General features: G+C 36.8%; 1 protein-coding gene across 2 annotated transcripts in view; it reads left to right on the top strand.

The window, feature by feature from the left end:
- Positions 1–27,929, top strand: part of MAN1A2 (mannosidase alpha class 1A member 2) — a 185,033-nt gene that overhangs the window by 66,698 nt on the left and 90,406 nt on the right. For both annotated transcript variants that reach the window (XM_049618376.1, XM_049618377.1), the window contains exon 6: positions 15,068–15,162. In XM_049618376.1, coding sequence (XP_049474333.1) covers positions 15,068–15,162 — 95 coding nt within the window. The remainder of the gene's footprint in view (positions 1–15,067; positions 15,163–27,929) is intronic.

Below are 27,929 nucleotides of genomic sequence, written 5' to 3'. Positions count from 1 at the left end.
CTGAATTTTGATATATTTTCATTTTCCTTTAATTCAAAATATTTTCTGATTTTCCTTCTCTTTGATTCTGGAGTTATTTAGAAGTATATTTAAAAATTTTCAAATATTTCAGGGTTTCCATATATCTTTCAATCGTTTCTACCCTGAGATCAAGACCTGAGCTGAGAACAAGAGTTGGAAGCTTAACTTCTAGTTTAATTTTTTTTGTTTTTTTTTTCAATATATGAAGTTTATTGTCAAATTGGTTTCCATACAACACCCAGTGCTCATCCCAAAAGGTGCCCCCCTCAATACCCATCACCCACCCTCCCTCCCTCCCACCCCCCCCATCAACCCTCAGTTTGTTCTCAGTTTTTTTTTTTTTTTTCAACGTTTTTTAATTTATTTTTGGGACAGAGAGAGACATAGCATGAACGGGGGAGGGGCAGAGAGAGAGGGAGACACAGAATCGGAAACAGGCTCCAGGCTCCGAGCCATCAGCCCAGAGCCTGACGCGGGGCTCGAACTCACGGACCGCGAGATCGTGACCTGGCTGAAGTTGGACGCTTAACCGACTGCGCCACCCAGGCGCCCCTGTTCTCAGTTTTTAAGAGTCTCTTATGCTTTGGCTCTCTTCCACTCTAACCTCTTTTTTTTTTTTTTTTTTCCTTCCCCTCCCCCATGGGTTTCTGTTAAGTGGTTTTTCTCAGGATCCATATGAAATGGGTTTTCTCAGGATCCATATGAAAACCATATGGTATCTGTCTTTCTCTGTATGGCTTATTTCACTTAGCATCACACTCTCCAGTTCCATCCATGTTGCTACAAAGGGTCATATTTCATTCTTTCTCATTGCCACGTAGTACTCCATTGTGTATATAAATGACAATTTTTTTATCCATTCACCAGTTGATGGACATTTAGGCTCTTTCCATAATTTGGCTATTGTTGAGAGTGCTGCTATAAACATTGGGGTACAAGTGCCCCTATGCATCAGTACTCCTGTATCCCTTGGGTAAATTCCTAGCAGTGCTATTGCTGGGTCATAGGGTAGGTCTATTTTCAATTTTCTGAGGAACCTCCCCACTGTTTTCCAGAGTGGCTGCACCAATTTGCATTCCCACCAACAGTGCAAGAGGGTTCCTGTTTCTCTAGTTAATTTTTGTAGGCAGGTAATATGGGTCAGAATATGGCCTGCTTGAAAAAGAATGTGTACTTGAAAAGAATGTGTATTCTGTTGTGGTTTTAGTAAAAAAAAATCAATGAAGTCAAGGAAGTTCATAGTGTTGCTCAGATCTTCTGTAATTTTACTAATTTTGTGTCTATTTGGTCTGTCAAATACTAGGTGAGGAGTCTTGAAACCTCCAAATATAATTATGGGTTTGCCTGTTTCTCCTTTCAGTCCTACCAGTTTTTACTTTATGTGTTTTGGAGGCTTATTCTTAGGTATACACCTATTTTATGATTGTTCTGTCTTTTTGGTTGATCCTTTTATGTAAAAATTTTTCTTTTTATCCTTGGTCACATTCTCTGTTCTTAAGTCTAGTTCCTTTGATACTGATACAGTCACTCTGGCTTTATTTTATGTAATGTGTGTATCGTACATCTTTTACCCTATATGTTTTTATATTTAAAGTTGGTTTTCCTGTAGAAAGCTTTGACAGTCAGGTTTTAATTTGTCTGTTTAGACCATGTAGATTCAATATAATTACAGATACAGTTGCATTAAAATCTGTAACATTGTTAGTTGTGTCCCATTTGACCCATCTGTTCCTCATTCCTCTTTTGTTTTTTTCTGCCTAATAAAAAGAAAAAATGCCTGTTAATCTTTCAGTCATTTTTGTTGGTCTTCATTTCTCTGTAGGTTCAGCTTTCTGTCTGGTATATATTCCTTTTGTGTGAAGGGCTTCGTTTAACTTTTTGTACAGTGCCCATCTCCTGGTTGTGCAGTCTCTCGGTTTCTGTTGGTTGGGAAGTCTATTTCTTCAGTTTTGAAAGACATTTTCTTTGTGTTACAGAATTTGGATTGACTATTTTTCCTTTCAACACTTTAAAGATGTCACTGCATTAGCTTTTAGAGTTTGCACAGTTTGTGATGAGAAGTCTGCTTTAATTCTTTGTTCCTCTATATGTAATGTGTCTTTCCCCCCGCTTTGGCTGCCTTTAAGATAATCTGTTCATATTTTATTGTGTACGAAGAATCTGAGTGATTTTACTTTTCTTTTTTTGGAGGGGCGAGTAGGACTTATTTATCTTGCTTGAGGTTCTCTGAGCTTCTTAGATGTATGGTCTGATATCTTATTCATTATCTTTTAAAATGTTTTTCTGCCTCTTCTGAAGTTCCAATTATACATTCATCAGACTCTTTGAGATTGTCTCATAGCTCTTGAAATAGGTATTCTTTTTTACCCCACCCACTGCTTTTTTATTCCTTGTGTTCCAGTTTGGGTAATGTTTATAGACCTATCTTCAAGTACACTGATTTTTTTCTTTTTTTCTCAGCTCCATTGAATCTACTTTTGAGCCTACTGAAGGCTTTCTGCGTCTCTGTTACTTTGATTTAAAAAAATATATATATTTCTAGAGGGTCGCCTGGGTGGCTCAGTCGGTTAAGCGTCTGACTTCGGCTCAGGTCATGATCTAATGGTTTGTGGGTTCAAGCCCCTTGTTGGGCGCTGTGCACATAGCCTGCTTCAGATTCTGTCTCCATCTCTCTCTACCCCTCCTTCACTCACGCTGTCTCTCTCAAATATAAATAAACATTAAAAAAATTATTCCTGGTGTTTCATTTGACTTAATAATTTCTGTTTCTCTGCCACAGGTCCTCCTTGTCTTCATGCTTGCTACCTTATCCCCTAACTAGGTCTTTGAACATGGTAATCATAGTCACTTTAAATTCTCAGATTGTTTTAACGTCACCAAGCTTGGTTTGTCACTTGCTTTGTCTCTATAAAGTGGATTATTTTTTCTTGCCTTCGTAAGGTGTTTCATAATTTTTGATTGAATGCCAAACATCATGTGTGGGACAGTAGAGACTGAGGTTAATGGTATTCATGCCTGGAGCAGTGTGCCTGTGCTGTTAGTGTCGGGAGTTCAGTCAGTTTAGACTGGGATGGAACCAGATTCTGATTTTTTGTTGCTAAGATGAGCCACAGTGCACCGCTAGCTTCAGATTCCTCTAACATTACCCTGTATTTAGGGTGGGCCCAGTCGGCAAGTTTTGTTAATGTTCTGGCTCTGTCCTCAGCTTTAGGCATTTCCTGTAGGCCTGCGCCTCAGAGGGGGTCTCTCTTGGCCCTGCCCTGCCTCCCCCAGGCGTGGGCTGCTGTTACTCTGCTTACTAACGTTTATGTCCATACTCTTTTCTGTTTTGATCTCCAAATATTGGCAGCCACGAATTCACACTAATAGCTCTAATTTCAGCGCAACACCATAAGGTTTATTCTGGCTTTCTGCCTTTTCATCTTTCACACTCTTTTCTGATAGTGTGAAACCTGCCTACTATTTATTATTCCTCATATATTAATCCACTTGCCTCGTCCTGCTGTATGAAATCACTTTGCTGCCCTCAGCAGGCTGCCTGCCACCTTGTTCAGTGCATCTTCCTCACACGGACCCTCTAGGATTTTATTCCCCTTTGCTTGGCTGGCTTCCCTTTCCTCACGTTGGTCTGAGCCCCTCTCCGGGACAGTGCTGTGTGCACCCTACGCATGCCTTTTGGGCACAGACCCCTAGCTTCAGGAGCTTCTGGATTGAAATATTAAATAATGAAAGGAGGAAGAAAATGGAACTGTTTTGATGCCTTCAGTTTCAGATTTGTTTCCAAATTAGACATTATAAGATGTCTTTGAGAAAGGAGAGCATTTTTTTTTTCCATATTTCCATGCTTACTTGAGCATGTACTAAGTTTTTGGGGTGTAGCTGACAAACTTGATTCATTTTAGTATCAAAAGGCACATGATTCAAAATTGATTATGAGCAGCTTATGAAAGAGAAGTGCCAGCCTTGGCCGTTTCACATTAGGTTCCTAGTCTGAAAGTTGAAGCAAGATGTTGAGAGTTTGGTTGTTACTGTCATAGGAAAACAGTAGTAACATGCTGAAAAAGTGTATGATGTTACCAGTATTTTCATATTTGCTGTTTTTATGCATCAGACTTCCAGAATAAACATTTCAAAGTGGAGAGAAGCACATAGCTTTGGAGATCAGAGGCTCGAGTCCCTACTCTGCCTCCTTTTCATGCTATTTGGCAAGCTGTTTACCTCTGTAACCTAATTGTTTTCATCTATGAAAACGTGAGTGTTATGCCCAGAATTCGTGATCCCCAAAGACCACTAGGGAGCCGAGTCCGATGCAAAAGCAAAGAGCCTTTATTCGAGCTAGCTCGAGCTCAATCCCCTACCTGCACCGACGCAGCGGTGAGATACCAGGGAGAGAGAGCGAGTTTCAAAAGCACAAAGGTTTTATAGGGGTCTAGGGGCAGTTGGTGAGGTAATGGCTGTGGCCTCAGCCGATTGGCTGGGGCAGGGTCGTGGCCTCAGCCGATTGGTTGGGGAAGGGTCGGAGTCCTGTTACGCAGGTCGCTGGGCGTGTTTTGATCAGAAAGTTTGAACGGGTGAGCGGGAGGTTACTCAAGGGGAGGAGGCGCAGTCTGAGGTTTCTGTGATTTTCCTGGAAAAGGGGTCATGTCGGGGACATAGTCACTCAAGGTGGAGAACACAGAACAAGATGGAGTCGGCCGGCGTAGGCCCGCCCTTTCAGTGAGAGCGTTCACCTGAGAGTTGTTGTGAGGATTCAGTTGTGTGACTGCCTAACATAGTGCCTGACTCAGTAGATCCTGCTTTACTTTTCTTCCTCCTTTGACTTTCTCTCAAGTGGTAACTAGTCTGTGTTGCTAAGGGGTGATGGATCCTTTTACTTATTTGAGGTAGACGTCATAAATCGATTTCTTAGGATATAGTCTACTCAGGTACATATAAAGAGAACATGTTTTACTTTTCTGACTTTTTCATACAGTGGAATTTTACTGACCTTTTTATACTTCTCTTCTTGATCATTTTACGTCGAAAACTATGATTCATAACTATTCTGGAAAAGCAATAGTAAATTTCAGATCTGCTAAAAATGAATTAAACATTGAAAAATAATTCGAATATGACATTACTGTAATACTGGATGTACAAGAAATTCCTACATCTTACATAAGCCAGAAAATTAATTTATAACTTGGCAAAGTGCATCTCTTATGTTAAGGTAGTCTGTAACTAGAATAAAGAACATTGACATGCGTTCTGTTTTCTGGTACAGGGAACCAAATAAGGGTTACATGTCATCTGACAAAGTGTTCCTCTCTCCTGTTGATTTATTAATATAATAAATGTGAAACTTTATCATTTTATTTCTCAGAGCAAGGCTATTTATATTAAGTATTCACAAGTTAAAAAAAATCTTGATGATTTATTATGTTTACTTGATGTTAGCCTCTAATATATGACATTTCTTTTACAGGATTGTCTCTTCTCATTTTTTTAATGGTTATCAAAGTGGTATCCCTCCCTTAGTAAGATGATAACATAATTTACGTGGATAACTGCATCTGAAATCTGTCAGATAGAATAGAGAAATGGTTATGTGGAGTTTAATCCATGTTTTACAGATAATAAAAAGAAAGTAAACAACAACAACAAAATCTATCTTCACTAAAACACAAATGTACTCTGTTGCCTATAGTTTAGGATCGTTTCTGAATAAGCTCAGGGAGACTTTCTAAGCAAATAGAATAGCCCTTTTTGACCCAGATATTTCCTGGTTTAAATATTAGTCATCTCTGTTTTTACTGCACTCATTCTCATTTTATTTTTGGAAAACCTGATATTCCTCCAGGAATTGCTGCTATTTCCATGGAAAATTTGACCTCTTCCTTCTCTATAGACATGCTGGTAATTGGGCAAAACATTCCACTAAGCTTTGCTGCCCAGATAACCTTTTTAAAATACACTAACATTTTCCTCTTAAAGGTGTGAGTTCATCTACATATCTGTACACATTCTTACATGTTTAACATTATGCCAATACCCGTCGTAGTGGATGTCATGATTATGGTTATTGGTTTGTCAAATCAGAAGATGGAGTTTGGAGCTAGCTACCCCGGGAGCTAGAAATCTAGGAGTGAAATCCAGGGCAGGAAGGAGCCACGGAGGAGAAGCTCAAAATTCTGCATACATGAAACTACGTGTTTAGACCACATTGTTTTATTTCCTATATGTTTATAGACCTCTACCATAATTTTATGTGTAAGATGGATTCTAACCCTTCCACATTCTCTGCCTGGTAAAGAACTTCAAGGACCGGCTCAAAGATTATTTTATTTATTTTAAGTAGCTCACTTACCTATAAGGAAATGCACTCACTTTAATTGTATGGATGTAATTAAAGGTATAGTTTAAATTTTTTAAAATATAATTTATTGTCAAATTGGCTTACATATGAACACCCAGTGCTCATCCCAACAAGTGCCCTCCTCGATGCCCATCATCCATTTTCCCCTCTTCCCCATCCCCCATCCCCCATCTACCCTCAGTTTGTTCTCTGTGTTTAAGAATCTCTTGTTGGTTTGCCTCCCCCCCGCCCCATCTCTGTTTGTAACTATTTTTTCCCCTTTCCTTCCCCATGGACTTCTGTTAAGTTTCTCAAGTGTATGGTTTAAATTTTAACAAATGTGTGATAAGCTTTTGGAGGGAATATAAATGATCCAAACTTTTTGGAAAATAATTTGGTGGTGTCCAGTAAACATTTAAAATATAAAATTCTCTTTAACAGGGTATCCCACTTCTAGGGATATATTATCTAAAAGTAACAATGTGGATGCTTAAGAAATACTTAGCAGGATATTTTATTGCAGTAGTGTTTTTAGTAGCCAGTGTTTGAAAAGACCTGATTCATCTAGAGGGGAATGGTTGAATAAATTAATACATCTCTTACTATAGAATACTTACTATAGAATATTATAGAATACTATACAACTGTGTACGTAAGTTTGATGTATTTTATCTAGGAAAAATATGCTTGATGTATTAAATGACAAAAGTAAGTTACAAATAGTTAGAGCTTACTGTGCATGCGTGTGTGTGTGTGTGTGTGTGTGTGTGTGTGCGTGTGTGTGTGTGAGTTCTGTCCCTCCAGTTAATTAACCATTGTGGTATTTGGGGGCAAGAAATAATGGCTTTTTGGACTCTGATGGGTTACAGAGATGAGAGATTAAATGATTTCAAGGGATTTGGGAGGCAAATTCCAAAGGATTGGGCGGGAGTGGGGGGGAGGTTGTGGGTGGGATGAGGCAGAGGAGGAGTTGGATCCGTCCCCAGGTTTCAGGGTTTTGGTACTAGACTAATGGTGGGACAGTTACTAGAAACTGAGCATTTTAAGAACATTAATTTGGGAGAGGAAGATCATCAGTTCATTTTAAGTATTTCGAGTGTGAGGGGAGTTTGCTCTGTTTAAGTGGAAATAGGTAGTAAGCAGATGTAATGGAGCTGGTGCTCATTGGAGAAGTCTTGATGAGAAATACAAAGTTGGGAATCAGTGGCTGTGTAGCTGATAATTGAAAGCAAGCACATGTGAAATTGCTCAGGGAGACAATTTAGAATAGGAAGAGAGGGGGACCTGGAATCAAGCCTGGAGGAACACAGTATTAAAAGGTCAGGTATGAGAAGTCTGACTCAGTGAAGGAGGCAGGGAGATTGTGGGGTGTCTGAACACGAGGGAAGAAAGTGTTTTAAGGAGGAACTGGTCAATAATGACTAAGCGATCGATGCTGAAATGTACAGCTAATTGTTAGCAAGATCCATTTCAATGAAATGATGGGGGCAGAAGCCATGTTGAAATAGTATGAGGAGTGAGTGGGAGGAGAGGAAAAGGATACAGTAAATTAGACAGTTTTGTAAAAATTGAAAAGGTACTTGTGTTACTGTGTTAGTAGCAGGAAAAGACAATAAAAATCTAACCACTTAACAGTTGTGTGTCCTTACAGGTAAAAGGATGGAAATGAATCAAAGTACTTGGTTCAGAATACAGGAACTGTGTATGAGTTGTAGAAATTTTCATCTTCCTGGTTTTTAAAATAAGCAAATATAGTAATAACAAAATATTTATGTATTTATCAGCCAGGGTCCAAATAAGAGACAGAAACAATGCCAGTTATTTGAACAGAGAGAATTTAATATACAGAATTGTTAACTAGGCATAAAGTTACCTAGGTAAGTGCAAGATTAAAAAGAATTTTTTAAAGTATCATGGAGGTGGCTCCTACAGGAGGGCAACCAGGGCTGAGGGAATATGAGGAAGAGGTTTTAACTCCTAAATCTTAGAAACCGTAGGGGGAAGGGCTAAGCAGAGCTGAAATTCAGACCTCTGATGACAGTGTGCAGGCAGGTCGGTGCTCCCGCTGCTGTCTCCAGTGAGGACTGAGGGTGATGAAGCTGGTTCTGCAAGCATTGGAAAAGAGTGGATTCACTGCTGCTACAGGAAGGCAGCACTGCTGCTGACGTGGAGGGGTAGGAAGGCAAAACAATGTAGCACCTGAGCGTCCCTGCACACTTTGGCCAGGAAGACCACAAATACAAGGCTTTGACTGCTCTTTACCCAGGTCATTAGGGCCATGCCTGCAGGCATGAATTAATCTCATCAAGTAGGCTTGCTTTCACTTACTGTAAAAGACATTCTCCAAGCTCAGTGTTCTTCCCCTGCAGCACAGTCCACTGTGTGTGCAGGAATCCATCGGGGACCCTTTGGATCATACCTGTGAGATTGAGGTGGGGCTGAGGGTGGGCCAGGTACAGCCAGTGTAGATAAACTCAGATCTTTGGCTGACACTTTGCTGTGAATAATATTCAGTTCTCTGCCTCTGACCCAGTAGTCAGAGATATTCACGATTTTGTAGACATTCATGAAAATGTGGTAGGCTGACTTGTTAGTTTGTAAATGGCATAAATCTTGGATTTCATCATGAGTTTGGAAATACTGTTTGTAGGCTCATTTTGAGTGAGAGGTGTGTGTGTGTGTGTGTGTGTGTGTGTGTGTGTGTGTGAATATGTTTCTACCTCTTAACCTACAGTCTTGTAGTAACCTTCACTTGGTCCTAAGGAACACTTATCTAGCCCTTAAGGATGTTTCTGTTCATGGTGATGATGAAAATTCATCCAGAATGAAATAAAATGAATCAAAGAGAGAAATTAAGAAAAAGAGAGAAATTAAGAAGAAGGGATATTAAAAAAGATACAGAGTGAGAGGTTTCAAAGAATGTTTAGTGGGAACTTTAGATGAGTTTAATGGGATAAATGATAGAAAGTCAATATTGGAAAAGATACCAAGAATAAGGAGGAAATATGAAAAGCTACTAAAGAGAAAGGGCTGATTACTTACAGAAGGATGACAGCTGACAGCAGAGTGCTCAATAGCAAGAGAAGCCAGAAGATGTTGGAGTGATTATCTTTAGACCACTAAGATAAAGTAACTGACAACTCATGTTTTATATCAGCCCAAACTGTCATCCAAAACGGAGGATGTAAGATACAGGACAGAAAGATACGCAATGAATTAGTGAAATATTTTGAGGAATTTAATTATTGGCTACAGAAGGTAAGATTAAATAATGCAAGGTGTGGGAATGTCTTTTGTCTTCCTCTGTGTCTATATCGCGATGTCAGTATCTAGATATCTGTGTCTGTCTCTAATTAGTGGAATAGTCAAGCAAGAACATGGACTCTGGAGCTGGACTGCCTAGGCTTAAATTCAGGCTTACCACTTCCTAGTTGTATGACCTTGGGCAAATTAAATTATTTGTTTTAAACCTCAGTTTCCTAACCTGTAAAACGGGAGTAACAGTATTTATCTCACTGGGGTGTTGTGAGAATTGATTGGGTTTAATATGTGTTTGTCATTATCATCATTGTCATCATCTCAACATTTCTGTAGAAGATCTTAAGCTCTTAAAACCTTGGCATATTAGCCTCAGATATTTCGGGGATTTGGGTTGGTGTGGAAGAGAAAGAAGATAGTTTACTTATTATAAATCTCTGTGCTTTTTGGCTTCCTAAATTGATTCATTCAACACTTGTTGAGTACTGGTTATAGCCTCGGCACTCTTTTAAGTTCTGAGAATAAAACAGTGAATAAAACCGCTTCTGCCCATCTATGGTTTACATTCTACTTGTGGGGGTAACAGGAATGAACAGGGTAGGTATGTGAGAGCATGTGTGTGTTTGCACACGTAGACCTACACATACGTGCACTGTTACTGGTAAGCAGTAAGGGGAAAAACAGAGCATGGAAGAGGATGAAGGGGTTTTAATTTCAAATTGGATGTGTGTCAGGGAGTGTGTGCAAGAGTAGCATTTGTATAGAGACCTGAAGGAGATAAGAGAGAGCCATGAGAACATCTTTTTATAAGAGCATTTATTAGAAAGGGATAGCAAAGGGAGAGACAGCGAAGCAAAAGCATAACTGGCATTCTCAGAGAACAACAAAAAAGGTTAGTGGGGCTGAAGTAGGTTGCTGGAAGAGAAAGGAAGGAGAGAGTGAGGTACAGAAGTCATAGAGATTCATTGCTTATACAGATTTAGAGCCTCTTAAAGGACTTTTACCCTGAATGGCCTAGGGAGTCATTTGGGGATTCTAAACTCTTCACTTCTGTATTTTCACTCTGCTAGGTTGAAAACAGGCTAGAAGAATATTCTGTTACTAATTTAATTCAGTAAAGAAAAACAATTAAAAGTACCCATGCATTTAATATCACCTCCCTTCTCAATAATCTACAGTGGTTCTGTGTTATCAGTTGTGTTACTTTAAGTTTCATTGTTTCTATTTTAAGGTTGTTTGTAATCTTGCCACATTCTATCTGTTTAACCCCATTTCTTCCAGTTCTTCCACACCCAGGAATAATTCTTCTGGTCCTAAGTCTTCTTAGGAAGTTTTAGCATTGTCCCATTGCCCACCATTTGTTCTGGTAAAAATAACTGGGGGATTTCACATAATGCACATTGGACGCATAAAAGTTTTTCTGTAAATAAATGAAATGTTGTAGAAGTCTTAATATTGTTGAGCCTCTTAAACATGTGAAATAATTGATGTGCACTCATGATTGTATCCATCAAGAATCATAATAGCAGAAGGGCACCTGGGTGGCTCAGTCAGTTAAGCATCTGACTCCAGCTCAGGTCATGATCTCGCGGTCCGTGAGTTCGAGCCCCGCGTCGGGCTCTGTGCTGACGGCTCAGAGCCTGGAGCCTGTTTCAGATTCTGTGTCTCCCTCTCTCTCTGACCCTCCCCCATTCATGCTGTCTCTCCCTGTCTCAAAAATAAACGTTAAAAAAAAAAAAAAGAATCATAATAGCAGAAAACAGAATCTGTTTACCTAGTGATTTATTACAGGGTACTGACTCGTTAACAGAATCTTTGGGAGGGCCATGACTTCAGGTATTTTTGTTATAATACAGCTTGGAACCATGCAGCCGGGAGAAATGCCCAAACATACTGTGTATCTAATTGAGTACCAATTCCATTGCCTTGATTACTCACAGGGTCCCTATGAAGACAGAGACCAGTCATTCAAACTTCTTTTAGAGCCACCAGAAGAACCAGATACCTTCACCACTGTGCTTGCAAGGCCACTGCCTCAGATCACTTACTTCTTCCTTCCAAATATTGCATATTTAAGGATGCTTGGCAATGTTGATGCCATTATGTAGTTTTCTACCCTTTGCAGTATTTGAAGGTGTGCTTGAAAGGAGATTTGGATGAGTGTTGAGTATCTATCACATTCATAATAAAAGAAATGAAAATAAAAATGATAACGGAGTCTCCTTTTTCAACTACATATCTCCCTTGGTTTACGGTGGGGTCATGTCCTGGGAAACCCATCAAAAACTGAAAATACTGTAAATTGGAAATGCATTTAAATGTGTTCAGAACACCTGCATTAGCCTACAGTTGTGCAAAATCATAATGTACCTTATAATAAAGTTTTTTTATAAGGAAGTATTGAGTAGTTCCTCTAATTTATTGAATGTTGTACTGAAAGCAAAAGACGGAATGGCTGTGTAGTGCAGATCGGTTGAAAGTATAGCAGTTGTTCACCCTCACCTCCCCACGGGTGACCGGGACCTGCGGTTTGCTGCCTACGCTCAGCATCACAAGGGAGTATCTACCACATATCCCTAGCCTGGGAAAGATCAGAATTTATAGTTGGTTTCTCCTGAACGCATTATCACTCTCACACCATTGTAAAGTTGATAAATTGTAAGATGTTCATTGTCAATTGTAAAATCGGGAGCTGTCTGTATGAGATAGGCAGCAATCAAAATTTTGATGACTTTTGTGTTAACAAGAATACAGGGAAATGGCTACTGATACCTTCTGATAGGAATATGGACTGGCAAAGTGTGTGGAAGACAAATTGGCATTAACTATGAAAATTACAAATGAATATACCCATCAATACTTTGGTTCCCCTTTGAGAATTTATCTTACCTAGTCACATAGTTTGGAAACATATGTCTGTCACATAGGGGACTGACTAAATTACAGTATATCCATACAAGGAGAAATTCTGCAGCCACTAAAGAGAAGGTTATGGTAGACCTTTGTGGACTGATTTGGAAAGATCTCCAAGGTTCAGTAAAGTGAAAGATGCAAGTTCAGGATAGAGTGCATGATAGTCCATGTTTCAGAGAGAGACAAAGACAAAGATTCTGTGTGTGTGTGTGTGTGTGTGTGTGTGTGTGTGTGTGTAAACTGTTAATAGCATTTCTGTTTCTGCGAAAGTCAGAAAATGAGGATTTGATGTGACAAGGCTAGGAACCATGTATACAATGGAACTAATTTAGTGCAAGGTATTTACTAGACATTTAAGAAGCTGATAGCTGCCTGCATTGTAGAAGGAACTGTGTAGTGGAGAAATCGGACTAGAAAAGAGACTTCTTTTTTACTTTGACACTTTTTGGATTTTGTATTAACTTGCCTGCATTGCCGAAAAGTAGTATGTTTTAAATTAGCTGTTGCTGCTGTCTACCAAAATATTTGTGAAAATGAGAAATGTAGGGCTATAATTTATTTATCATTAAAGAGTTTGTATGTTTGTGAATATATTGAGATAAGCATACTATATAAGGAAATTGTTCTCTGTGATTTTGGGGTGTTGTTTTGGGGGACTGTGTACTATAACTGGTTACTATATATGTTATCTGCTATTGATGGCTCCAATTAGTTGAAAATTAGAAAATATCTTTTGGAAGTTTACTTCTGGAAGGGAAAGGAGAATGCTTTCTGTTTAGAAAAGTTTATGTTTGTAAGCATTTTACCATTTTGAATATTAGTTTTTTGTTTGTTTTGAGAGAGTGAGAAAGAGAGAGTGTGAGTGGGGCAGGCAGGGGCAGAGAGAGGGAGAGAGAGAATCTTGAGCAGGCCCCGTGCCTGACGTGGGGCTCTATCTCATGACTGTGAGATAGACCTGAGCTGAAATCAAGAGTCGGACGCCCAGCTGACTGAGCCACCCAGGCACCCCAAACATTAATTTTTGTATGTAGGAAAGGTGTGATATAAAAACAAATCCGTGATATTAACATTAGGTAAGAACTTCGTCCCTTTGTCCTCATGGTAAACAGAAGTAGTACTGTTCACCATATAATGTAACTAGACTTTATTAAGATAAAAATGTTAACATAAGGGGAACAGTTTACATTTGCTTTCCTGAATATGAGATGAATATGAGAAAATTGTTAAAACTTTAACTTTGGGGTGCCTGGGTGGCTCAGTCGGTTGAGCGTCCAACTCCTGATTTTGGCTCAGGTCATGATCCTGGAGTCGTGGGATCGAGCCTCGTGTGGGGCTCTGCACTGGGCATGGAGCCTGCTCGAGATTCTCTCTCTCCCTCTGCTCCTCCCCAGTTCATGTACTCACACGCACATGCTCTCTCTAGAAACAAAAACTAACCTTAAATTGTTACATTTTTCTTGAGACTTTTACGTCAAAGTAGGCATTCAAGGAAATGGTAAATTGTTGATGTATGAGAATATCTAATTACAAGTTTTGCTAAGAAGTTTTGCCTCACTTAAGGAACCTTGCAAAAACATCTTAACATCATATTTCTTTGTTAGCTTGTGTGTATTTCTCTCTGATATCTTCTACCCCCAGTAATGTTGGGGTGCTTTGTTTAATATAACCTCAACATATAACTTTGATCTGTTCCAGACCTTCAGCTCCTTATTTAAAGAGTTGAATAATATTTTATCAAAAATATTTGACTGCAGTGGACGGATGGAAGCTGAAATATCTGATGAGTTTGAAATCAATTTGAGAGAAGATAGGCTTGAAGCATATAGGAGAATGTGCCTTTTTTCCTACTAGGTTATTGTGACCCAGTCTCATTTTGGAGCCTTTAAGTCAACAGTCTCCAAAGGTGGGATAGAGAGGCATATCCATTTGGATATGCTAAGAATATTAGAAAGTTTACTCTGAATATCTTGGTAGCAGTACATGATTCTAAAAGTTTGGAAACCACTGATATTAGCGTAGTTTATTGTTTTGTACCCCAAATAGCAGTAGTTGAAGCATTTATAACTCTCAGACTTGGAATGGGAACTCAGACCTTTTCTTTTTAATAATGTGGATAGACGTTGATGGAAAATGTTGAGACATAAACATGCTTACAGTAATTCAAGGGCATTTATCCAAATCTTTGTTTTAATGTTTGTGCTAAGCTTGCATACCATCGGATGGACATTTCATAACCTGACATTTCTTAGACTTTTGCCAGCTGAAAATACAGATAATATTAACACTAAAAGCACATCCTTCCCTTTCAGTTAATTATAATTTCAGGCCATTACATACTCAGCTTTCCTCAGTATCCAGTTTACAAACGTTTTCTCTGATTGCTGTATGCTTCATGGTACCAAAGAGATGCCCTTTTTTCTCCTTGTACTTCTGTGTAGTATGTGACCTGTGAGAGATCAGCAAATGACAATGGCTTTAATTTATGAATGGGTGGCTATAATTTTTTTTATAAAAAGTTCCTTTATGTTGTTTTGATCTCAGATATTCAAGATTAAAGCAGTTCAGCTGGCTGAGAAACTCCTTCCTGCCTTTAACACACCCACTGGGATTCCTTGGGCAATGGTGAATCTGAAAAGGTAAATTTTATTTTTATGTGGTTATTCCTGTTCTGAAAGAATTAGATTAACTTAGTGTTAGAAATTACTAATGATCAGCCCTCCCCATACTTTATAAGACTTAAATTGTTTTTCTCTACATATATGCAGAAATATATTTCTTTAAAACATTCTTTGATTTTTTGTTTTGTTTTTCTCTACATATATGCAGAAATATATTTCTTTAAAACATTCTTTGGTTTTTTGTTTTGTTTTGTTTTTTTTAAAAGTTCTTCACTTTGGAACAATTCATCTGCCTTAACTGTATTCCGGTTTCTACTGCTTGCTTCTCTAAGTGTAAATTTCTCTTCCTTACCTGTATGTTTCTTTTATTTGCTTATTCATTTCCATTTCGTGTTGTAATGGATTCAAAGTGCTTTGCCTCTTTAATTTTTTGTGTACCACCTGTTGACCTTCTAAGTCATAATGGAACACAAACATGCCTTAAAACCAGGCCTTCCTATTATTGAATGATCAGGGAGAAAATAATTCATGATGTTGACCCCAGGATTCTTATTATGGTGTTTGTACTGTTGAAGTTCAAAGTGAACTCTTCAACATTCTTTGCAGTATGTTCCATTCTGATAGAAAACACTGGTTTCACTTAGAAATAGATGAAAGAAAAAATTTTGATAACTTTATAAATCATGCAAAGATATATAATTAAAATTAAAAAAATTGGGTAATGTCAGTATATCTAACTTGCATTGAAACAATTTATGCTGACTGAAATTTTTACTGCGTACGTTTTTCTCCAAATGAAATTTATTATTCCTCTCAATGTTGGAGCTTGGAAATTACATGAAAATTTGACTCTTGTTCTTGCTGCCAGGCCCTTTAGAATGAAGGTTGGGAACACTTATTTTTCTGGAATCATGATTCTGTAACAACTTTATTTGAAAAAAGTGATCTATTTTAATTATTTCTTTATAATGGAGAGCTGTATAGAGTTTAGATTTCCATTGAGAAATTAGCATTTAATGCTGAACATTAAATTTAACTTCACTGTTCTCTGATTTCATGCTCTATCTATAATATAAATTACCTCCTTGTGAGGGGGATAATTTGGCTGGAGTTCCACAGTGACCTACACAAAAAGAGATGGCCAAATGACGTACTACATCTGTTCTCATTCCTTATTTTTAAGACAGATTTTCTGAGGTTTCCATCAGTACCATTGTCAGAATCCTATAACTTTCCTAAATAATAAGAATTATTATTAATTTAAAATTTAATTATGAGTTGAAGAAAGCGAAGAAAGACTGCAGGACTTTTTTCTTAAATCACAAAACCTCAAACTCAGATCGAGCTGAAAGTGGGAAGGCATTCAACGATCATTGTCTTGAACATTTTATAAATTTAATTTTCACTTACTTTCTCTGTGTATATTCACACAAATACACATTTTATTTGAGTTTAGATCATAACTAATTATTTACCTATTTTTTTAAAGCTTTTTCTTTTTCTTTTTCTTTTGGTTGAGCTCTGCACATGTCCCACACATAGGCTTTCCTCCTCTCTTGCTGCCTGAAAACCAACCTATGTTAGCCCCACGTGTTTACCTTCTACAGTATGGTACAGGCTCTGGGGCAAGTTTAAAAATTTTGTGTGGGTTTTTTGGATGCTTGCTTTTGTGCCTCTTATTTTTCTCACTCAACAGTATCTCAGGGAAATACTCTTCCAGATCATCTGATAAAGCTCTAAGTCAGACTTCCTGATGACTACCTAGTGAAACGTATTTAGTGTAACCTAAAATACATTGGCTACAATGCTATACATAGGTTGTACCATAATTTATTCAATCATTGCCTTATCAATGGTATTTGTTTCCATTATTTTGCTACCATAAACATTTTTAACAATAGTATCCTATTATATATGTCCTCTTGTAGTGAGAATTTTTCTCTGAAAATGATTCTCAAGAATATGATTGCTGGATCAGAGGCTGTGTGTCTTTTTTTTTTTTTTTTTTTTTTTTTTTAAGCTTATTCATTTATTTTTGAGAGAGAGAGAGAGAGCACAAACAGGGTAGGGGCAGAGTGAGAGAGGGGGACAGGAGACAGAGAATCCCAAGCAGGCTCCGCGCTGCCAGCGAAGCTCTACGCGGAGCTCGAACTCACAACCACAAGATCATGACTGGGGCCAAAATCAAGAGTCGGACGCTTAACTGATTGAGCCACCTAGGCGCCCCATGGCTGTATGTGGGACAGATTCTCAAATGTAGGATTGCTGGATCAAAGGGTATATGCATTTTACATTTAATAGTTACTCCCAAAATGTTTTCCAAAAAGACTATAGTTTCATCATATTTCTACCTACAATGTGTGAGAGTACCTAAATGTCTGCAGGTGTAAGTTCTGCTTAATTTTTGATAGACTGATGGCTATAGAGTGTTACTCATTGTTATTTTCATTTGTGTTTTCTGACTAGTGAACTTGAGCATCATTTTCATAAATTTATTGGACATTTAGACTTGCTTTTTTTGCTTTATTTATAATTTTTTATTCATAAGTTTTAAATTTTTATATATTCAAATATGTCTTCTGTAACATTTGGGTTTACAGTTTTTGTTAAAAAGATTGTCTCCTATATTTTTTATGTCTTCTAAATTTCTAGTAAAGGTTTTTGTAATATTGCTTTTTAAAAAAAAATTTCATCACGTATAGTGTTAGCTGCAGATTTCTCATCAATTGCCTTTGTTAGGTTGAGGAAATTCCTTCTCTCCCTATTTTACTTAGAGTTTTTATCATGAGTGGATGTTGAGAAATGCCAGATGACTCTTTTTCTTCATCTGTGATGATCATAACATTTTTTACCTTTATTCTGTTAATATGGTAAATTATTGTTAGATTTTTCAAATGTTCAACCAACTTTGAATTCCTGGGATAGTCCTTGGCCATAATATATTATCCTCTTTAATGTATAGCTGTGTTTGGTATTAGAGTTATCTGGTTTCATAAAATGAAGTAGGAAATAGTCTCTCTTCCTCTGTTTTCTGAAAGCACTGGTGTTACTTCTTCCTTAAATATTTGATAGATTCACCTACACAACCATCTGGGCTAGAAGTTTTCTTGTGGGAAGATTTTAATAACATATTCAACTATATGTATGTATGTATGTGTGTATATACATACATATTTCATACATGTATGTTCAACATACATATGTGATATAAATGTAAATATGGATATTCAGATTTTATTTTCATTTTGTGTCAGGTTAATAGTATTCATAAGGAATTTATCCATTTCATGGAAGTTATCAAAGATTTTGGTGTGCAGTTGTACATGTTCCTTTCTTATGCCTTTCATGTTTCTAGGCTTTATAGTGATAACCCCTCTTTCAGTCTTGATACTGGTAATTTGTTTTCTCCTTTTATCAATCCTGGTAGGCATTTATCAGTTTTATTAATCTTTTCAAAGAACTGACTTTTGTCTTTAACTGAATTTAGTAACATTAATTCTATGATTTATGTTTTCTGTCTCATTGATTTCAATTTTTTTCCTCTTCTGTACTTACTTAGCTCTTTTTAAAGCTTTTACATTGGAACTCTAGGTCTTTGATTTTTACCTCTTTTTTCCCTAATCATTTTTTTCTGTAAGAATTTTATTTATTTGTTTATTTTTATAAGAATTTTAAAGCTGTAAATTTCATCCCAGAAATTTTAATGTTTTTTTTTCATTTTTCAGTTAAAAGTATTTTATAATTTTCCTTAGAATATCCTCTATGACAAATCAGTTATTCCTTTTTTAAAAATATAATTGATTGTCAAATTGGCTTACATACAACACCCAGTGGTCATCCCAACTGCCCTCTTCCATTCCCACCACCCATTTCCCCCTCTCCCCCACCCCCATCCACCCTCAGTTTTTTCTCTGTATTTAAGAGTCTCTTATGGTTTGCCTCTCTCCCTCTCTGTTTATAACTATTTTTTCTCCTTCCCTTCCCCCCTTGTCTTCTGATAAGTTTCTCAAGATCCACATATGAGTGAAAACATCAAATACTATCTTTCTCTGATTTATTTCAATTAGTATAATACCTTCCAGTTCCATCCACGTTGCTGCAAATGGCAGGATTTCATTCTTTCTCATTGCCAAGTAGTATTCCATTGTATATATAAACCACATCTTTATCCATTTATCGATTGGTGGACATTTGGGCTCTTTCCATAATTTGGCTATTGTTGAAAGTGCTGCTATAAACATTGGGGTACATGTGCCCCGATGCATCAGTACTCCTGTATCCCTTGGGTAAATTCCTAGTAGTGCTATTGCTGGGTTGTAGGGTAGTTCTATTTTTAATTTTCTGAGGAACCTCCACGCTGTTTCCCAGAGTGCCTGCACCAGTCTGCATTCCCACCAACAGTGCAAGAGGGTTCCCGTTTCTCCACATCCTCGCCAGCATCTGTATTTTCCTGCAGATCAGTTATTCCGATTGTGTTGTTTAATTTGCCAAATTTTAGAATCAGGGAGGTTTCTTAGATACCTTATTGTTTTGATTTCTAATTTAATTGTGATCAGCGAAGATATTCGGTATAATTTCAATCTCTTCAAATGTATTGTGTCTTGTTTGTGGCTCAGCATATGGTTTTTGTTGGTAAATACACTTGAATCTGTATTCTGCAGTTGTTGGGGTAATGTTCTATGTTAGGTTAAGCTAGTTGGTGGTGTTGTTTAGATTATCTATGTCTTTCTGGATTTTTAATTAAGTTAATTAATGGTATACTTCTTTTATGAGTTGCTGAGATGAAGTATTAAACTATTTCCAACTGTGATTATGGAATTATCTACTTCACTCTATTTCTGTCAGATTTTTGCTTCCTGTATTTTGAAGCTTTACTCTTAGGTATTACATGTTTATGATTTGTCTTTCTGATGACTTTACCCTTTTATCATTATGATGTGCTCCTCTTCATGTCTGGTAATATTTTTGCTTGGAGGTTTGTTTTATCAGATGTTAATCTAGCTACTCCACCTTTCTTATGCTTACTACTTTCCTGATGTATTCTTTTTACTTTCAGCCTAACCATATTATAATTTTAGTTCTTTTGAAGACAGCATGTAGTTGGACTTTGCCGGTATGAAAATAACTGCCTTCTAATCAATTAACATGAAATGTAATTATTGCTGCAGTCTGATTTAAGTTCTGTTTTTTTTTTATTTATTTTATTTTATTTTTTAAATTTACATCCAAGTTAGTTGGCATGTAGTGCAACAATGATATCAGCAGTAGACTCTTTAATGCCCCTTACCCATTTAGCCCATCTCCCTTCCCACAACCCCTCCAGCAACCCTCTGTTTGTTCTCCATATTTAAGAGTCTCTTCTGTTTTGTCCCCCTCCCTGTTTTTATATTATTTTTGCTTCCCTTCCCTTGTGTTCATCTGTTCCGTGTCTTAAAGTCCTCATTTGAGTGAAGTCATATGATATTTGTCTTTCTCTGACTATTTTCGCTTAACATAATACCCTCTATTTCCATCCACGTAGTTGCAAATGACAAAATTTCATTCTTTTTGATTGCCGAGTAATACTCCATTGTGTGTGTGTATACATATATAAACACATATATATACATATGTGTATGTGTGTATACATATATATATATATATACATGTGCGTGTATGTATGTATATATATGTATACACACACGAAGTATTAAACTGTTTCCAACTGTGATTGTGGAATTATCTATTTCACATACATACACACACACACCACATCTTTATCCATTCATCCATCGATGGACATTTGGGCTCTTTGCATACTTTGGCTATTGTTGATAGTGCTGCTATCAATTGGGGTGCACGTGCCCCTTTGAAACAGAATACCTGTATCCCTTGGATAAATACCTAGTAGTGCAATTGCTGGGTCGTAGGGTAATTCTATTTTTAATTATTTGAGGAACCTCCATACTGTTTTCCAGAGTGGTTGCACCAGTTTGCATTCCCACCAACAGTGCAAAAGAGATCCTCTTTCTCCGCATCCTCGCCAACGTCTGTTGTTGCCTGAGTTGTTAATGTTAGCCATTCTGACAGGTGTCAGGTGGTGTCTCATTGTGGTTTTGATTTGTATTTCCCTGATGATGAGTGGTGTTGAGCATTTTTTCATGTGTCAGTTGGCCATCTGGATGTCTTCTTTGGAGAAGTGTCTATTCATGTCTTTTGCCCATTTCTTCACTGGATTATTTGTTTTTTGGGTGTTGAGTTGGATAAGTTCTTTATAGATATTGGATACTAACCCTTTATCTGATATGTCGTTTGCAAATATCTTCCCCCATTCCGTCGGTTGCCTTTTAGTTTTGCTGATAGTTTCATTCTTCGCTGTGCAGAAGCTTTTGATTTTGATGAGGTCCCAATAGTTCATGTTTGCTTTTGTTTCCCTTGCCTCTGGAGACGTGTTGAGTAAGAAGTTGCTGCAGCCAAGATCAAAGAGATTTTTTTGCCTGCTTTCTCCTGGAGGATTTTGGTGGCTTCCTGTCTTACATTTAGGTCTTTCATGCATTTTGAGTTTATTTTTGTGTATGGTGTAAGAAAGTGGTCTAGGTTCATTTTTCTGCATGTCGCTGAACAGTTTTCCCAGCACCACTTGCTGAAGAAACTGTCTTTATTCCATTGGCTATTTTTTCCTGCTTTGTCAAAGATTAGTTGGCCGTATGTTTGTGGGTCCATTTCTGGGTTCTCTGTTCTATTCTGTTGATCTGAGTGTCTGTTCTTGTGCCAGTACCATACTGTCTTGATGATTACAGCTTTGTAATACAGCTTAACGTCCAGGATTGTGATGCCTCCTGCTTTGGTTTTCTTTTTCAAGATTGCTTTGGCTATTCGGGGTCTTTTCTGGTTCCATACACATTTTAGGATTGTTTGTTCTAGCTCTGTGAAGAATACTGGTGTTATTTTTTTTTAAAAAAAAAATTTTTTTTTCAACGTTTTTTATTTATTTTTGGGACAGAGAGAGACAGAGCATGAACGGGGGAGGGGCAGAGAGAGAGGGAGACACAGAATCATCGGAAACAGGCTCCAGGCTCCGAGCCATCAGCCCAGAGCCTGACGCGGGGCTCGAACTCACGGACCGCGAGATCGTGACCTGGCTGAAGTCGGACGCTTAACCGACTGCGCCACCCAGGCGCCCCAAGAATACTGGTGTTATTTTGATAGGTATTGCTTTGAATATGTAGATTGCTTTGGGTAGTATTGACATTTTAACAATATTTGTTCTTCCTATCCAGGAGCATGCAATATTTTTCCATTTTTTTTGTGTCTTCTTCAATTTCTTTCTATAGTTCTTCAAAAGCTTTCTATAGTTTTCAGTGTATAGATTTTTCACCTCTTTGGTTAGATTTATTACTAAGTATTTTATGGTTTTTGGTGTAAGTTCTGTTTTTCCTTCCTTCATTTCCTTTGTCCTAACATCTTTTGAATTGACAAATGTTGTAGAATTCTGCTTTAGTTTATTAGTGCTTTTATTTAACTAATTTATTATATTTTGGGGGTGGTTGCTATAAAATCATGGGGTACAAAATTAATTTTTCATTTAACAGAGTTAATATTGTACTACTTATGTATAGTAACATTTCAACCCTACTTTTCCATTCATCTCCTCCCTCCCATCCTTTATATGCCATAGTTGTGAAATGAATTGCATTTAATACACTCTAAATCTCAAAACGCATTATTAAAATATTAGTTTAAACAGACCTATTTACTTTATAGAATTGAGGAGAATGATATTCTAGTATTTACCCAGGGAGTTACTATATCTAGTACTCTTTGTTTCTCTCTGAAGATCTGACCTTTCTTTAATCAGGTACCACTTCATTTCAGCCTGAAGAACCTTAGTATTTCTTGTAATGCTCATTTGTAGGCTTGAATTCTCACTTGAATTTCTTTGTTTGAAAAGTGTTTTATAAAAAAGTTTTTTATTCTTAAAGGATTTTATTTTTAGTGTATGTAAAATTTTTAATTGGTGAGTTTTTCTACCCTTCAAAAACATTGTTTCTTTCTCCTATGTTTTCCATTGTTTCTCATATGTTTTCCATTGTTTCTCATATGTTTTCCATTGTTTCTGATTAAGTCATAATTTAAATGATTTTTGTCGTATACATATATAGTCTTTTTCCTCTGAATCCTTTTAAGATTTTTTTTATTTTTGGTTTTCAGGAGTTCAATTAAGAGGTGCCTCAGGTTTATGTTGGTTGTTGTTTCTTTTGTATCCTCCTTAGACTTTGTTGATGAGCTTGTTGAATCTGAATATTTAGGTCTTTCACCAAATATAATGGTAAAATTTTGGCCATTAATTCTTCAAATGTTTTTTTCTTCCCCTTTCTTTACCTCCTTCTGAAATGTCATTTACTTGTATTTCAGAATTTTTGTTTTTGTGTCATGGTCCCTGAAGTCTTTGTTTATATTTTTCAATCTTTTTTTTTTTCCTATGTTCTTCAGACTGAATAATTTCCACTGATCTGTCTTCATGTCTTCATGACTCTTTCCTAAGTTGCTCTAATCTGCTCTTAAACCCATGCAGTGGAGTTTTTAGAATTTTGATCTGATTCTTTCTCATTCTGTTTCTGAGATAGAGATTTTCTGTCTTTTCATTCATTGTGAACACACCTGTATTTCATAAAGCACAGTTAGAATACCTGGTTTAAAGTCTTACTATTTCTAACACTTGGGCCATCTTGGAGTTGGTGTCATTGATTAGCTTTTCACTTGAGGCTGGGTAGCATTTTGAATGAATCTGGGACATTCTGAAAGTTTTGTTATGGAAATTCTGGATTCTGTTCCGATTAGGTGTGTGTATGTGTGTGTGTGTGTGTGTGTGTGAGAGAGAGAGAGAGAGAGAGAGAGAGAGGGAGAGAGAGAGGGATTTAAGTAGTCCTTTAACTTCGTTCTTAGTTGGATTCAAACTTCAAACAATGTCTCAATTCATTTCATTTCTTTATCTTTAACCTGTATTGCTCCAGAGCATTGTTTCTGTTTTCAAGCATTCCTGATTCGCATGGCAGCCAGGGACAAACTTCATATACAGAACTAGAGGCTTCCCCTTTCTTGCTCTTTTCTCCCCAGCATTCTTTCTCCCTCTTTGTTCAGCAGCTGTAATTGCTGCAAAAACTGGCTTCTGATTCTTTAAGACAGAAGGACTGCAAGTTTTCTGTCAGATTTTCTCTGTTCTGCCTAGTATGGGCTTTGAATTTGGGGTAAAAGCTGTAAGAAAGTGTGAAACTTACCCCATACTTGCCCATATTTGCAAGTTTCCACTGTCCTTGGAATCTGACCACTTTTGTTTTATTCTCCAGTGACTTTAGGCCAGTTTGTATTTCATCTAGAGTTTATAATTTTTTTCTGCAGGAAAGATTAGTTAAGTCATTAGAAGATTTCTGGGTTATAATGAGAGCAGAAATTAGAAAAATTTTGTTAGATTTATTCATAGATTCTTGGTTTTTAATTTTCTGCAGGAGAGGTTAGTTAAGTCATTAGAAGATCTCAGGGTCATAATGAGAGCAGAGATTAGAAAAATTTTGTTAGATTTATTCATAGATTCTTTGTTTAAAAAACACTATAATAAACGGTATTATTTAAAATTTTTCATTCCCTACTGCTGGAACATAGAATATAGTTGTTTTTGTAAACTTATTTTGAATTCGGTGATCTTGCTGAATTTGAATCCTCTTGTTTAATAGCAATAATTTATCAGAGATTTCTTTATATACAGGCATCTCACCTATGAATAGGGACAGTTTTGGTTTTACCCCCTCCCCCTTACTTTACTAGCTAGAACTTACAGCAATAGTATTGAATAGAAATAGTGACCAAGGATACTCTTGTTTAGTGGAAAGTGAGTTTTTACCATTAAGTGTGATGCTAGTCATAAGGCATTTCTATTATTGCTAATATTTTAAGAGGTTCTTTTTTAAAATTATGTATTGTTGAACTTTTTCCAAGCAATTTTTCTGTAGTTATCGAAATGTTGACAAGAATTTTGTTCCTAAATCTTTTTATTCCAGACATCCACATGGATTTGTTTTTCAATGAGAAACCATTATAGCATTCAAGGAACAAATCCAGTTTGATCATGATGTACTATTCTTTTTCTATATTGCTGGAATTTAGTTGCTGATATGTTGTTTGGGGTCATTGTATCTTTTTCACACATGAGATTGGTCTGCACTTTTTAATACTCTTGTCTGGCTTTGATATCTAGGTTCTCTTTCAAAACGTGTTGGGTAGTGATTCTTCTCATGAAGAGTCTGTTTAAGATATTTACTAATTTAATTTAATTTAATTTAATTTAATTTTGTAATCCCAAGATTCTTGGTAGACACTTCTGGTAAAGTTACTTGGTTCCAGATTTTATTTTGAGTAAGTTTTGATACTGCTGATTTACTGTCTTTTGACACTTAATAAGTTACATTAATTAGATCATGTTTCTGTTTTCTATTTAAGTAAATTTTAGTAATTTATGTGTTCATAAGCCTCTGTCCATCAGGCACAGTATATATTACACTCTTGTATTATTTTTTACTCTCTGTGTTATCTGTTATGTGTTTTCCTTTTTATACTGATATCATACATTCAGTAAAAGATAGCATTTAAATTTTTGCTGAACTCTCCTAAGCAATATACTATAGATATGTTAGATGAATAACACAGTTTTTGTTTATTTTTTAATAGGAAGTACAAAAAGTGAATCTTTGTAGCATGGTACATTTATAAACATGATCTTATTTAATTCTAACAATATCCATGCGAAATAGATATCTTTACTTTATAGATGAGGAAATTGGACATCAAAAGGGCACACCTGGGTTTGTCTCCTGACATTTGATCAGTGCTTCTATCAATTTTCTTTTCTTCTAAGTTTTTATTTAAATTCCAGTTAGTTAACATACAGTGTAATATTAGTTTCAGATGTACCATATAATGATTCAACACTTTTTTTACATCATCTGGTGTTCACAACAGGTATACTCCTTAATCTCCATCACCTATTTAGCCCATCCCCGACCTGCCTTCCCTCTGGTAATCATCAGTTTGTTCTGTATAGTTGAGTCTGTTTCTTGTTTTTTTCTCGCTTTCTGTCGTCCTTTCCTTGCTTGTTTTGTTCCTTAGATTCCACATATTAGTAAAATAACATAGTATTTGTGATTTCTCTGATGGACCTATTTTGCTTAGCATGATACTCTCTCGTTCCATCCATGTCATTGCAGATGGCAAGATTTCATTCTTTGTTATGGCTGAGTAATATTCCATTTTGTGTGTGTGTGAATGAACGTGTATATGTGTGTGTGTGTGTGTGTGTATGTATGTGTATACGTTTGCATATATATATGTATGTATGTGTGTATTTGTATACATACACACCACTTCTTTATCCATTCATCAGTCGAAGGACACTTGGGCTACTTCCGTAATTTGGCTATAGTAGATAATGCTGCTATAAACATTGCAGTCCATGTACCCCTCTGAATTAGTAATTTTGTGCTCTCTGGGTAAATACCTCATAGTGCAATTGCTGGATCATAGGGTAGTTCTATTTTTAACTTTTTGAGGAAGCTCCATAGTGTTTTCCAGAGTACCAGATTGTACCAGATTGCATTCCTACCAACAGTGCAGGAGGGTTCCCCTTTCTCCATATCCTTGCCAATGCCTGTTGTTTCTTATGTTGTTGATATTAGCCATTCTGACAGGTGTGAGGTGATAACCTCATTGTAGTTCTGATTTGCATTTCCCTCATGATAAGTGATGTTGAGTATCTTTTCATGTGTCTGTTGGCCATCTGTATATCTTCCTTGGAAAAATGTCTGTTCATGTCTTCTGCCCATTTTTTAATTGGATTATTCATTTTGGGGGTGTTGAGTTTTATAAGTTCTTTATATATTGAATATTAACCCTTTTTCAGCTGTTATTTGCAAATAACTTCTCCCATTCCATAGGTTGTCTTTTAGTTTTATTGATTGTTTCCTTCACTGTGCATTAGCTTTTTATTTTGATGAAGTCCCAATAGTTTATTTTTGCTTTTGTTTGCCTTGCCTCGGGAGACCTATCTAGAAAGAAGTTGCTGTGGCCAATGTCAAAGAAGTTACTGCCTGTACTCTTTTCCAGGATTTTTATGGTTTCAGGTTTCACGTTTAGGTCTTTAATCCATTTTGAATTTATTTTTGTGTATGGTGTAAGAAAGTGGTCCAGTATCATTCTTCTGCATGTTGCTGTCTGGTTTCCCAACTCCATTTGTTAAAGAGAAGGTCTTGGATATTCTTTCCTGCTTTGTTGAAGATTATTTGACCATATAGTTGTGGGTTCATATCTGGGTTTTCTATTCTGTTCTATTGTTCCATGTGTCTATTTTTTGTGCCAGTACCATACTGTTCTGATCACTACAGCTTTGTCATATAACTTGAAGTCCAGAATTGTGATGCTCCCAGGTTTGCTTTTCTTTTTCAAGGTTGTTTTGACTATTTGGGGTCTTTTGTGGTTCCATACAAATTTTAGGACTGACTGTTCTAGCTGTGTGAAAAATGCTATTGATATTTTGATAGGGCTTGCACTAAATATGTAGATTGCTTTGGGTAGTATAGACATTTTAATGATATTTGTTTTTCTAATCCAAGAGCATGGACTGTCTTTCCATTTCTTTGTGTCTTCTTAAGTTTCTTTCATCAATGTTTTATATTTTTCAGAGTATTAGGTCTTTGACCTCTTTAGTTAGGTTTATTCCTAGGTATGTTGTTATTTCTGGTGCAGTTGTAAATGGGATT

This window comes from Panthera uncia (assembly GCF_023721935.1).
Source record: "Panthera uncia isolate 11264 chromosome C1 unlocalized genomic scaffold, Puncia_PCG_1.0 HiC_scaffold_4, whole genome shotgun sequence".
Taxonomy (NCBI): Eukaryota; Metazoa; Chordata; class Mammalia; order Carnivora; family Felidae; genus Panthera; species Panthera uncia.
The sequence above is the reverse complement of the archived record's forward strand: the minus strand, read 5'-3'. Positions and strand labels throughout refer to the sequence as shown.